Genomic DNA, 14425 nt, shown 5'->3' with positions numbered 1-14425 from the left:
TTATTGTAAAAAATAAAATTCTTTTTCTAAAGTCCAAATAATTACACAAACAGTCCTTAAAGGGTAAAATGACAACAATAATAATAATAATAATAATAATAAACGATTTTGACACCGCTAGCTTCAGGAGTTCTCGTTTCATAAGGGTGGGAGAAAACTATTTGAAAGATAAAACCTAACATGTTAATCATCTCGTGTTTGTGTGTTAATTTGTATTGCAAGTTAGTTTAGCTTTTGTTTGATCAAAATCAATCAAATCCTCTAGCTTCATAACCACACGCTTTTGGTGGACATGATACCTCCTACTTACTTTAGCTATCTAAGTTAACTAGGTTTTTGGATGACTTGAGGTTAATTATCATTAACTTACAAGGCGTCTGCCTATAAACTAAAAGTGTAAACCATTAATGAGCACGTAATATTTTCCCACGAAGTGACTCACCTTTGTATCCAAGTCCATGCTGGGGCGAAATTCTAGTAGGCATAATAAATTGCTAACATAACTCACCAGAACTCAAACTACCTATCACTTGGCTCAAGTAGACTCTTTTAACACATTCAATATTCTAAATATATAACACTCTTATAATACCTACAACTTATTTATATATTCCACCAAATAGTAGTCCTACAGAATCATAAATAACATCACGAGAAATTTCTAATATATATAACGTTCTTAAAATTTATACACCGACCCATAAAGGGAAAAGACTTAGTGATCAAACTTCCATACAAGTTTTAATACGTGCCATTTTTCCCGACCCTGAAAGTAGGACCGTCTTGGTGCAACCTGGAGCAAGAATTAAGGCAAGGCGAGTTGGTGATACGGGTATTACTAAAGTTCATATTTTGATAGTCTTGTGAGTAGTAGTAGAAGCTAAAATAGGATGAAAAGCTCTTGAAAGATGAAGTAGGATCATGTGTTTGATCCAATATAGAACCCAAATAAACATTAAACTTAGCTTTTTTAGCTTGAAGCTCCATCTTTTTCTTCTTCAATCTCTCTTTTTTATGAGCGTTTTGGTGACCTCCCAGAGCCTGCGAATTCACAAACTTCTTGCAGCAAAATGGGCATTTGTATTTCTTGATATTTGTAGGGGTGAAAACAGTTTTTTTATCGACAGATTCGCCATCTTTCGAGCCCTTTGCACAAGGGTCAATCAGAAAACCAAATAGTTTTAGCTTTTTATCACTCACAATTTCTAGTGATTCTAAGTTGGAAGTAATTGCTACCATTGTTTTGAGATAGGGAAGAATGAAGATAGTACACTTCATATATATTTAGGATGACCTATTTATAGAAAGTATGTTGCAGGCACATAGGCTTCAGGTAATGGCAAGAGTATATGCTATGCACCATTAACCACTATAAAATTCAACAAGTTGCATTAATATCAGATTAAAAATATCATAAAGTTGTGAACTTTTCCCCACTTTTATACCAAGAGGTCCAAGATTGATCAACTTTTTAGGCAAGATCCAAGCCTATAAATTTCAAGAAAAACACTCCCAATATGCAACAAGGAGATTAATAATGGGTTAAAATGCCACCAATCATGATGGCACTCAGAATTTAAATAAATCCTAACTAGGGAATCAAGTGTTTTCAATTTTTTTTATTGACAGTGGGAACCTATTACCAGAAACTCAAGGTATGTAATAATCAATGGGATCAACTAAAACGCCTCACTAAGCAGACAGACTTTAAGGGGGTAAAGCCGGAAGGGTTTCATTTTAACTTTGAAAACATATGACAAACCTTATATTTTTTAATATTATTATATATACACAAAGACACCACTACTTGTCAATGGGATCAGCCAGTGGCGAAGTATACTGAGCCCCCCCCCCCCCCGGGGGGGGGGGGGTTATAAAGGCAATTTAGCCGTTTTCGACTGAAAATTTGAGCCCGGCCCCCTCGTTTATGAGTTTCTTTAATACATTTTGAGTCCGACTCCCCCGTTGTCTCAATCCAAGTTTCTCCACTGAGATAAGCTAAAATGCTTGCGCTAGGTTGGTGGCCTTGAAGGGGGGTATAAAGGCAAAAGTGATTTCATATCAACTTTGAAAACATGACAAACCTGATATATTTTATAATATTCTACATGCAATGACACTACTGTCAACTTGACAATTTTGGAAATAAAAATTGCAATAAATCTTTCCAGGCATACAAAATTAGAAGTGGAAGATGATGTTTGTAGATCAACTAACAAAGTTTCTTACACAGGCCACTAAAATATTTTCCTTAATGTTTAAAACAATAAGTTTAAAGCTAAAAGTGATCACAACATTTATGTTTGGACCATCTTTCTAACTGGATTAATGCCAAACTTGAACCTTTTGCAAAATACTGGTAAACTATTGGGCATTATTTGCTAATGATCAAGATTTCCCAAATTTGATACCACATACTTTAATCAATCCCATTTGTTGGTCTTATCCGCAAGTACACACAACACAAAACACAAACACACACACATCGTAATATGCATCATCATACTTAAATACAACAAAACTATTAACTGTATTATTATTATTTAGATTTTCCTATTTTTGTAAACTATTTTTAGTCAAATCAATTAGCTTAGTCTAAGGATATGAGCATGATCTGCTCCAGTAAATTAGCTATATTCTTGTATATATAGGATCTTTGATAATAATGCAGATCATCCTTGGAAATCAATTGTTTACAAAAACAACAAACTTACTCGGTATAATACCATTTATAACAAAGTTATTGGTAGGGTCTAATTGAGACAAACCTTACCTCTATCTCAGTGGATAGAAAGACTACTCCTGCTTAGACATGCTACGACAAAGACCTTTTTTTGTGTGTGTGTGTGTACAATATAGAATATGCATGTATTCCAGATAACATAACATGCGGCTAAGAAAACCATAGCAAACATGCATACTAAAGAACTAATAGTGGGATTCATAAACTACCGCTAATATACATGGATTAGTAAACTATAGTAGCTACAGATAACAAAACAAAGGGATGGGGAAAAAGAAGCACCTACACTGTGCAAGTACCTATACTCTCCCCTAAAAAGGTCTATACATAATATGATGTGAATACTGCATATCAGAGTAGACAATTGCAAGCAAAAAATCAACTAACGAGACGCCATGCCTATCCAAATACCTCTACTTCAGTCTTCAGAAAGATTAAAATTTTTTAAGTAGTTAAGTAAAGGGCATGAACCAGTTTCCTTCTTTTGATGGTTATCTTCTTTCTTTATGCATGCTCTGCAGGCTTTACCATGGGTGAACAAGAGACAATTCAGATCAAACTTGAGTTCATTTGGTATTCTCCTGTTGAGATGAAGATATGTCCTTTTAGTGTCTGCTTCTATGGGCACCCAACCGATAGCCTTTGCAATCTGAAAAATCTGTACAAATCTCTCAACACTAAACTAAAACCATGATAAGTATCATGTCTTTATAACGTTACAAGTGTCAACTTACGTGTGTATCTACAGGGAAATCATCTTGCTGAAGATTAAACATCAGTACACAGGCCACCTGTCATTCATTAAAATCATGAATTCTCCTGGCCCATCCGGAATTAAAATCTAGTTACACGATGATAGAATTTCTCATCTACTTCAACTTTAGGCTGCTGCTATACGAACACCAAAGATATACAATCCAAGCATAGTTATCAAATACGTTAGGGGCACTTAAGGCGCATAGGCCTCTCCGAGGGCCTAGGCGCTAGGCGCAAAAAAAGCGTGGGCCTCAACAAAAATAAGCGCACTTAAATAAAAAAAACAAAAACAAAAATTGCCATGGAAAATATCACTCTTTTCAAATACCATAATATTTCAAAGCCATAATCCTCAACATAAAGCACCAATCATCTAAAAACCCAAAGCAAGTACCAAAATGATTGATCTTTGGTTATTCAGGAAAAAATCTCCATAATCTGCCATAATAGTGAAAGTTACTGATGTGATCAACTGTTTATTGTAAGTATTTATTTAGTAGAAGAATTATGAAAATGTTTATTGCAGCCATAATAATGAATGTTACTGATGTGATCAAATGAGAGAAAATATTATTATTTTTTTTTTATTTTGATAACTTTGTTCTTAGCTTCTTGCTTTGTGATATTGAATAACCAGAGATCGATCATTTTATACCGATGTTGAATTAATTTTGTTAAACTCATTAATTTTAGGTAAGTTGTTTAAATAAGTTAAGTGATAAATCAAAAACAAATCAACCAGAATTAACCTAAAAAATCAAAAATTAGCAACTAATTGCCTAAAACTGCTTCTGCTTTTAAGGAAGGCGCTGCAGGTGCGCTTCGACTGAAAAAAACGCCCAGGCGCAAAAAAACAACGCTTTTAATAACTATGAATCCAAGCATCACTAACGTGTCATTCAGGTCATATGGTAGAGCAAAAAAGATCATATGGGTCGTATGAGGGCCAAATCATATGACACGTATGAGTTTTTTTTTGTTTGACTGACAAAGAAATGCCTAATGTGATCACTGACAAAGCTATACATAACATATGACCTTTTTCGCCCTATCATAAAGCCCATATGAGATCATACGACTCGTATGATATGGCAAAAAAGGTCATACTAGACGTCTAGACGTATGAAAGCGCCAGTTCAAACGGCCAGTAACACTTTTGTTACTGACAAAAAAACAACTGATATGTGTTATGACCAGTGAAAAAGTCATACGATCCATCTGATAAGGCGAAAAGGGGCGCCTATATAACGTGATAGCTTGACAGGAAAGCAGGTGTACATGTTATCGAGATGGTGTACTCATAATAGTTCTAATCGATAAAACTTTAAAATAAATTTGCTATGCACGTACCTGAACATTAATTCATTATCATGGACTTAATTGCTTTTCTAATAATCTCACTCATCAATACTTGATATAAGTAACAGTCTAAAATGTCTAATAATGATTTTGAATGATAGCATTAGGATCAGAAGATACCGTTTTCGGCCCGATCCCCTTAAACTGCGAAAGCTCAGTCTTTATTTCATCGATGTACAGATCCCTAAGGTATTCCAAGCACAACTTCCCTCTTTTCTCAAGCAGACAACTCAACATATTCTTTATACAAGAAGCTTTTGTTGGAGCTAATCCTCCACATCTGATTGCATTCTCAATGCTCTTTGAATCAGCAGCAAGAACCTAACACATTTACACAATAATCCCCATGACAAATAAATTATCACACTCATACAATATAGGAGTTTGCACGAAACCAAAATAACTGAACCTTAACGGAAACAACCGACGGTCGTGTTTTAGGTTCTTTTTTTTAAACCAATTTTTCAACTCGGTTTTGGTATAAACTGAAAAAACTGAACTTAACCGAAAAATTAAAAAACCGATTTTTATGTGAAACAAATAAATGTGTAATCCAAAAAATTATGTTCCAAATGTAGAATAATCAATTAAATTTTATTTTTCTTCCGTCCAATTTATTCCAAACCAAAACGTTAAACCGAAAAACCAAAACCAAAACCAAAACCAAAACTAAGGGGGTGTTTGGGATTGCTTAGTTAGACTCTGAAGAAACACTAAATGACCCCGGGCAGATTACGGATAATCTGGGGGTTAAGTAGATGTTTCCCACGAGGGTTAGGTCCGGCAAAGATGGTTGTTCTTCAGATGACCTGCAAAACAGACACCGTGAGCTCGTCACTGAGAAGGGGGGGGGTACCTCCTTGTGACCACCCTCCGGCGTGAGAATCAGACTAGATTGCTCTTGAATATAAGTGTATATTAAGAGAATTAGCTAGAGAGAAGATGATATGATAATAAGATATGATACCGTTCCAAGGTGTTGGAGTATTTATAGCCGAAGGTAGGTTTCCAAGCAGGTACAGCCGGCTGAATAGTATTCCTGTTCTACCAACTGTGGGCTACGCACGTGCCATGCTGGTGGTTGGTGGGTAGGTAGCGGCTGATAGTGACCAGGCCGGCTGTGTACTATTCCTTTTCCACCAACTGCATGCTATGCACGTGCTACGACAGGTTGGTGAGTAGGCAGCGGCTGATAGTGACATTAAGTTGTAGAGCGTGCTGCTCGTCGTACTATTGTCAGTGAGCTGTCGCAGCTTTGGTCAGATCTTTTGTCCATACCTTGGCAGGTACAGTACAAAAGATCCTCCAGTAGCGTACGGACTGGCTCATTTGGGCGGGAGTTTTCTCGGCTTTGGGCGGGAGTATTCCCGGCTTGCTCACTCCTTCTTCAGGTGACATTGCTGAATTATTTAAGAGTTATGCCTTGTGCGTGTAGCCTTGCTGCGCGGGTAGCCTTCCTTGATGGCTAGTATCCGTTGCTGCTGGAACAGGTACGTCGACCATTGGGAGGCTTTTCCTGAGGGAACAGCTTGCGTACTGCGCGTAAGGACGTCACGTCTCTGAGCATGGTGGGTCCTGCGGATCCAGTTGGTTTTTGCGCAGACGTCTCTCTTCAAGGAGTTGCGAGTTTAGTCTTTGCGCAGACGTCCCTCTTGAAGGTGAGTCTTGCGGGTTCAACTGCGCAGACGTCCCTCTTTGAGGTGAGTCTTGCGGGTCCAACTGGGCTCTGCTGGGACCTACCTCTTCAAGTCCCCTCAGTCCAATGTTCTTCTCATGAATTATTAATAAGTGAGGTGAACTTTTGGACTTAAGCAAGGGTTTTGAAAAGGGTTTAGTTTTAAGGTTCTCCGCGGGGATTCTTCCCGCGGGTTTCCTAATGTCACGTGCAGAATTTCCCACTGTTCTGCTTGATCTTTGGGTATGATGCGGGTAGGTGTGTAACCTCCTCGCAAGTCGGGAGCGTTGAATTTCACTTGTGTAGATACTCCACGGGGTTTTGGTAGTTTTAAACATAGTGATCAATTATGTTAAACAACCAATTCCATCTTGGAGCTTCCAACAATCTAGTTCTCAACGATCCCGCTATGCGGGGGTGTTATATCCCTTTCCGCAAGCATGGCCCAGAAGATCCTTCTTGGTTTCAATTCCCTGCGGAGTGCTAAGTATGTGAAGGGTTTCGCCTTGACACTGTACCCGCACTCGCCTTATAGTTACTTTACTTCCAAGGCATTCCTGGCTTCAATTCCCTGCGGGTGCTACGTATGTGAAGGGTTTTGCCTTGACACTGTACCCGCACCCGTCTTATAGTTACTTGGTTGCCGAGGTATTCTTGGCTTCAATTCCCTGCAGGTGCTAAGTATGTGAAGGGTTTTGCCTTGACACTGTACCCGCACCTGTCTTATAGTTACTTGGTTGCCAAGGTAAGGGGTATAGTCCCGCTTACTTTTGAATCTTTTTGAATTTTTTTTTGAAATTCGAAGAGTTGGTGAAAGGATAAAAACAGTCCCAACTGTTGAAGCGTGGTCCGACAGTTTCTTCTGACAGTTTCAGGACGTGCAGGAAGTTATGGCGACGTGACAGTATATGGTCATTCCAGACGCTTTTTCAGGCGCGTGGGCGCGAGTTTTCGGGCGCGCGTGGCCGAGAAATTTATGGCACGCGTCCTGTCAACAGCTGTTGCCAGCGTGCTCTTTCCACGTGTCATAGTTTCATTGCACCTGCGCTTTCCTCTCTCCGCATTAAATTCATCGCATTCATTGCGATGAGTATATAAAGGGAGGAGAGGATGCATCTCAACTCACAGTTTCACTTCATCTTCTAAGCGATTTCCGGCGAATACTCTAACTTTTGTCGAGCATTCTCCTGAAATCGTTCTTCTTTCCATCCTCCGAAACATGTCTTCCATTCGTGATCCTGAGGCTATTGCCGAGGAGTCCGACGTGTACATCGAGAACCCGACGTCTGACAAGGACGATAAGAGTACTGCTGGGGAGTGCCAGTGTGCTCTTTCCGTCGACATTTATCAGTACATCGTCAGGAAGTTCATGCTCGAGCCCTTTGAGCCTGAGTTTCCTGAGCCTCACCAGACGGTGTACGATGCCCCCAAGGGCAAGATAGGGGTGTATGCTGCATTCTTCATCTATGGGAATTTTAGGTTCCCATTGACGAAGTTTGTGTACCGTGTTTTGGAGAGACACGGTGTACACCTAACGGAGGTGCACCCGATGGCGATCGCAAAGGTTCGCCATTTTGAATGGGTGTGCCATATTCTGGGCGTTGAGCCCCGCGTCGACCGCCTGATGACCTTCTACTCCTGGAGGTGCATCCAGGGCTGGTATACCTTGGTCAATCGGATCAAGGGTTTGAAGATCTGCGCTACCGAGCGCAGTCTTCGTTCTTGGAAGCGAGAGTTTTTCTATGTCTCCGCTCGCGTCGTCCCCATTGCGATGACGTTTAAGAACGGGAGGGGGCTCCCTAGCCTTCACGCCTCCAATTACCAAGAGGCGGAATGGTTCGCCAAGATCTCCCAGATCCAGACTCCGGTTTACCGCTTTGCGGAGTCTGGGATGGTGATGCTTGGGATGAGCCGGGTATGGAAGGATGCTGGGGCAGAGGCGCCACAGATTCCCATCGTCCTCGAATACGGTTTGAACTCTATCCCTTACGGTATGCTTCATATCTTTTTGCTGACTTAGGGTTTTTCTTCTAACTGCTTTTCTGTTTATTTTCAGAGGGGAACAATTTGCAGTCGCTTCTGCAACCGCGTGAGAGCGGTGGTCCCGCTCGGCTGGGTACTCGTGCTCTCGACGAGAACGAGTTGCCCATCTTGGAGCAAACGGCGGATAGGTTCGTGGAGGTCTACCCGCCGGGCCACGAGATTTTGAGCGTCACGCGGCCAGGTAAGGGTTTCTTTAACCCCCGTCCTCTCCATGCTCAAACCTCTGCTGGAATTCCTCTAATTTTGTCATCTTCTGATGAGGAATCCGCAGACGGTCCTTTCTTCGTTGTAACATCCCGAAATTTCAAGATAATATTAATTATATTACTTAATAATAGAGGGAAAGTTTACTCGGGTTATCAGGAAATAAATAAAAGAATAGGAGTTGGTATGGGTCGGGCTAGTGTCGGGTAATGGACGTTGGTATTGGATTTGGATTAATTGAGATGGGTTAAATGAGAATGGGATTTCAGGGATATAAATACCCCCAAAATCCCAAAAATATCTTCATTTACATCTATTTCTTCACACACTCAAAACACACATTCTAACCGATCAAGATTCGAAGCCGAGACCCGAGATTTTGTTGATAGATCTGAGTTGGTAAGGTAAGAACAAATCCACCAAAGCTAATATTACTGAAAATGGTTAGGATTGGATGGGTTAACCGGACCCGAAACCCAAACTGCCCAAATCGGACCCCTAAAACGTCGATTTTAGGCCGATTTGATGGTTGGGATTTGTAGGCGCCGAACATACGATTCCGTGGGTACCAAAATCGAGTTATATGGCTAAGAAACGAAGGATTTATGGGCAAACAGATCTGCAGCGCGATAACTTCGCCTGCAAGATTAAGTTCGCCTGATGAACTTCGTCTTCAAGCGTAACTTCGCCTTCAAGCGTAACTTCGCCTAAGGATAACTTCGCCTACGGCCAAGTTCGCCTAAGGATAACTTCGCCTGAAGCCAAGTTCGCCTAAGGATAACTTCGCCTGAAGCCAAGTTCGCCTAAGGTTTAACTTCGCCTGAAGCCAAGTTCGCCTAAGGTTTAACTTCGCCTGAAGCCAAGTTCGCCCGAGGTTTAACTTCGCCTGAAGCCAAGTTCGCCCGAGGTTTAACTTCGCCTGAAGCCAAGTTCGCCCGAGGTTTAACTTCGCCTAAAGTGAAGTTCGTTTAGAAAATAAATTAAAAACCTAATGGAAAATGTGTTAAGACAGTTAATGGAAATAAATTAAAAACCAGCTCGACCCCAGCCAGGGGCTCTGCCCCTTGGACCCTGCTAGGGGCTGCCGCCCCTAGAGCCCGCTGCCAGGGGCGCTGCCCCCGGACCCCCGTTCGTTGTGGGTAGTAATTAAGACTAGAAAGATGTTATAAGTAGTGATAGTTAAATTGATATGTATACTTGTTATACAGTCAGCCGTGCACAACTGAAGAAAGGGATTACGATCAACGGAGAACGTAACCGTGTTCAGGTGAGTTTCTAGCCCCATTTATGTGTTACGTTTTCGGGGCTGTGTGCATACTCAATATGTTTGTTAATACACTTATCCTAAGAGATAAGTGTATGCCTTATATGGATAATGTGAAATATATGAATGATTGCTTGATGGTACGTGAACGATCTTCGGATATTGCACGTACTGTCAGGTTGCAGCGCTAAGAATAAGGTAAGTATGTTATGTATGTTTATGTGTATGAACATGATAGAGATAATAGAAGAAAGAAATGATAACGTATGGTTGTATGGTTACAAAGAGGGTTCCGAGCCCTAGTAATACTCGAGGAATGTAGGGCGTAATGCTCTTTATAACGTAAGATATGAAAGTAAGATAATACAAAAGAAAGTAAGAAAGTATGAACGAAAGGATATAATTTTATGTGTATGCCGTGTATGGTATATGTGATCGATACGATTGATTGCTTGACGGTACGTGAACGATCTTCGGATATTGCACGTATCGTCAAGGGAAGTGACTAGCTCCTTACATGGATATATATAGAGTTCCTTTTATGGAAAGTATAATGTTCCTTTTATGGAAAGTATAGTGTTCCTTCTATGGAAAGTATAGGGTTCCTTCTATGGAAAGTATAGGGTTCCTTCTATGGATAGTAAAGTGTTCCTTCTATGGAAAGTATAGGGTTCCTTCTATGGATAGTAAAGTGTTCCTTATATGGAAAGTATACAGAGTGTTCCTCCTATGGAAATTCTATATAGTATGGTAATGGTAAAGGTTCTTTTAATAGATATTACGTGATGATCCTCCTATGGATATTTATACGAGGTTAAGGTAGAAATATGTGTCTTCGGATACGTTAAGAAATATATGAGAATAAAATTGTATGTTGCCTGATTAACTAGAACTCACTCAGCGTAGCTGACTTTTAGTATGCACGCAGGTGAGCTGAATATAGAGTTAGCATGAGGATGACACACGGCATGGATTGAACGGCTGGCATCTGAAGAAAGAAGTAAAAATGTTTTGAATATAAAGTTTTGTGTTATGGTATCAAAGAAAAGATTTAATGTTTTGTAACAAATGATTGATGTTTTATATTCCGCGAAAAGTTTTAATAAACTCTGATTTGAAGGACTGTGTTTATGAGTAAATCCGACGTTAAAGTAGGGCTACCGGGTTCGGGGCCTTACATTCGTGAGAAAGAAGAAGGCAGCTGGCGCGAAGGGCAAGGCGAAGGTTGCCTCCACCGCCGATCAGGGGAACCGGTCTGACTCGGAGACCGAAAGTGAGGAGGTGGCGGGGAACCCTGGTGGTGGTGAGACAACTGTCCCGGAGGTTGAGACAGCTGTCACCTCCGATCCGCCCAGTAAGACGACGGTGACCGGCGTGAAGAGGCCGGCTCCATCGGGTTCGTCCCCTCCTGTCAGAACCTTCAAGCTCAAGAAAACTCGTAAGTGTAAATTAATCTTACCCGCAATTCTTTCCGCCATTGTTTTTAATATCTTGTCTTCATGCAGGCGTGGATGCTACTGCATTCCAAAGTGATGCGGGGAGGAGCAGTTCTGAACCCATGATGGCTAGTACCCGTTGCTCCGGGAACAGGCGGAGTACGTCGACCATTGGGAGGCTTTTCCTGCGGGAACAGCTTGCGTACTGCGTGTAAGGACGTCACGTCTCTGAGCATGGTGGGTCCTGCGGATCCAGTTGGTTTTTGCGCAGACGTCTCTCTTCAAGGAGTTGCGAGTTTAGTCTTTGCGCAGACGTCCCTCTTGAAGGTGAGTCTTGCGGGTTCAACTGCGCAGACGTCCCTCTTTGAGGTGAGTCTTGCGGGTCCAACTGGGCTCTGCTGGGACCTACCTCTTCAGACTCCTTTTTAACTCATTAACTTTTCAAAAATAGTTTTAAGTTAATAAGGTGTTTGGTAAATCAGGATATTGTGACTTATTACTTACTAGCCTTTGACAAAAAGTTATAAGGAACTGAAACTGAAAATGAAATCACATTGTAAAAAATGTAAACCAAATTTATGAAGAAACTAAAACTGAAACCGAAACCGAATAGTTTTTAAAAACCAAAAAAATTGAAATTTTTGTTTTTTTTCGGTTTGAGCCTAAAACTGACCCATTAACCGAACCCAAAACCGACCCATTCACACCGCTAACATCACTTAGGGTTATAATCAGAAACTAACATCCTCCCAATTAGGGAAATCAGATTTAAGCAAAGCAAACGCCTTTTGCGAGTTAGCATCAGTCGTATTTTGCGACAATATCATGCTCACTAGCCCATCCAATACGCTTTCCTCATGAGACGATGACGTCACGGATTCCTGTTTATTAATTTCATCTTTCGAGACAAGGTTTAATCTTTGTTTCCGGTATTTGGCGAATTGTTGAGGGAAACCGTGGAAGGCTAAAAGGTCGTCTCGTACGGCACGGCAGTCTTCAGCTGTGGGATTGTGGTGGTTCGGAAATGGGTCGTTTGTGGTGAGATTGATTACGGTGTTCTTACGGGTTAGCTTCGCCGGTGAGCATTTGTGGTCCGCCGGCGCCGGCTTCCTCTTACGTCCTTTTTTCCGCATTGGGCTAAACCAGTGGAAAACACCTGGATGGTTTGTCAAGTTTTATGTTAGATGTAAATTCGGTGGGTAACAGGTTATGGACCGGAAGAAAAACAAGTAATATAATAGATTGGTCAACGCTTAAATACAACAAATTAAATAAAAAGAAAAACAATACTAACATATCTAAAAACAACAGAAAACTTGCACCCAACAAAAAAAAACAACCTCAAGCGTTGCAGCAGTGAACCGACGCTAATTCGATTGGTCCTGGTTAAATTCGTTACAGCAATGACACTAAATCCAAAAAAACCGGAAACCTGAGATTTTGAAATGGTAGAAACCTAAAGTTTGGTATTAGCATTTGATTAAAAGTTGGACATGGATTCGGGTTTCTCCCGGAAAGTCGTCATTTAGCAATTGTATTGAAAGAGGTATTTTCATCTACGTTTTAGAGCTTTTATAGATAGTTTTGTAACTGAGATAAAGTATGGAAAGGTTTTGATACTTGGTTATATTTATAGCGGCTATAGAAAGAAAAAAAGGTTATATACTAAAAATGGATTTGAATGAACTCAACTACACAACACAAAGTAGTAATCGAGCGGATGTGTATACTTCACTAGATTGGATTACACATAAGAAATCATAACAGAAAGATTATAAATCAAGATGGGATAGAAGTATAGAACAACATTCACATGCATAAACCCTCATATTTCCTTCTATATCGTTTGTGTCCTTCCCAAGCCTCAAAAATCTGTTTAACTACGTTGGGCTCCATGAACGGCTTCCTGATTGGAGCCTGTTTGGGCTTAGACCACCAAGTGACCAAGGTTCACAAAAGGATCAAAAAATAATTATTAATTTTTTTAATATAGCCTTTGGGTTAGGGTGGGGTCCACCTTTTCCCAAACAGAATTTTCAAATATATGGTCCTAGGGCTTTTCACGAGCCGAGCCGAATTAAGCGAAGGCTTGCTCGTTGTTTGGATCGTTTAAAACGAATCGAAAGACTGAAATTCAATTGAGCGAAAACCGAAACGAGCCAAAATCGAATCGAGCATTTTTCGATCGAACATCGAGCGATTTCGAGCATTATTTATTTGTTTTTCACTTTAAATTTTCAATAAAAAACAAATTTGAAGTTTGTAAATAATATATTTTCTAAATAAATTAATAGTTTTTAGACAAACGTGTAATAGATTGTAAATTTTTATTAACAGTTTGAAGTGAGTTATAATGATTATGTAAACAAACTTATAGTATTCTAAAAACTTGAAGTAAACAAATAAAACTATAAAATTGACGGATTATGAAAAAATTTAGGGGGGTAAAAATAATTGTAAGCTTATATTTATGTGTTTTGTCAATATTTGTATATCTGTTCATATATAATTATATATAAAGTAAATTAAAAATATTCGAGCCGGACCGAACCGAGCAGAGCGGCTCGTTTTCAATCGAGTGAAAAAATGAGCGAACATTTTCTGAGCAATTTCCGAGTGTGCGGCGAGCGGTTTAGTTAAATTTTTTTGTCGTTAAAAGTTTTATATCTACATTTGATATTTTTGTTATTAACGTGCTCTCTTCACCTATTAAAAGTATTGTAATTTTGTCGTTAAAAAGTTATTATATCTACAAAATTGTGATTGCCTAATAAAAGCACTATTGCGTTGTGTTCCCGAGTCTCATTTAAGGATGGGAGGGGAAGAAAAGGGAATTAAAACATTCACTGTGTTCCCGAATCTCATTTAACAAGGAGAGGGGAAAGAAAAGAGGGGAAAATAAGAAAAAATCATGTTCCAGAGATTTTTTAAGAAATGGAAGGGGG

The 14425-nt window shown here is 40.0% G+C and overlaps 1 protein-coding gene across 1 annotated transcript; it reads right to left on the bottom strand.

The window, feature by feature from the left end:
• Positions 1-3108: 3108 nt before the first annotated feature.
• On the bottom strand, positions 3109-12613 carry LOC143572959 (putative DNA glycosylase At3g47830). The gene is made up of 4 exons (XM_077057969.1): positions 12224-12613; positions 4979-5179; positions 3478-3534; positions 3109-3401 (listed from the first exon to the last, which is right to left on the bottom strand). The coding sequence occupies exons 1-4, from the start codon at positions 12611-12613 to the stop codon at positions 3162-3164; spliced, it is 888 nt and encodes a 295-aa protein (XP_076914084.1). The 3' UTR covers positions 3109-3161.
• Positions 12614-14425: the final 1812 nt, after the last annotated feature.

Source organism: Bidens hawaiensis, unplaced genomic scaffold (genome assembly GCF_021521415.1).
Source record: "Bidens hawaiensis isolate Kalapana, Puna unplaced genomic scaffold, B.hawaiensis_p1.1 tig00026179_1, whole genome shotgun sequence".
NCBI lineage: Eukaryota > Viridiplantae > Streptophyta > Magnoliopsida > Asterales > Asteraceae > Bidens > Bidens hawaiensis.
Note: the sequence above shows the minus strand (reverse complement) of the source record. Positions and strands in the feature narration are given on the sequence as shown.

Excerpts from the sequence above, each read along its gene's own strand:
- LOC143572959 (XM_077057969.1), bottom strand. The coding sequence starts at position 12,613 with ATGCGGAAAAAAGGACGTAAGAGGAAGCCGGCGCCGGCGGACCACAAA. Across the intron at positions 3,535-4,978 it reads AGGGGATCGGGCCGAAAACG|GTGGCCTGTGTACTGATGTT; the intron begins GTATCTTCTGAT and ends AATGAATGACAG. Across the intron at positions 3,402-3,477 it reads ATTTCCCTGTAGATACACAC|ATTTTTCAGATTGCAAAGGC; the intron begins GTAAGTTGACAC and ends AGATTTGTACAG.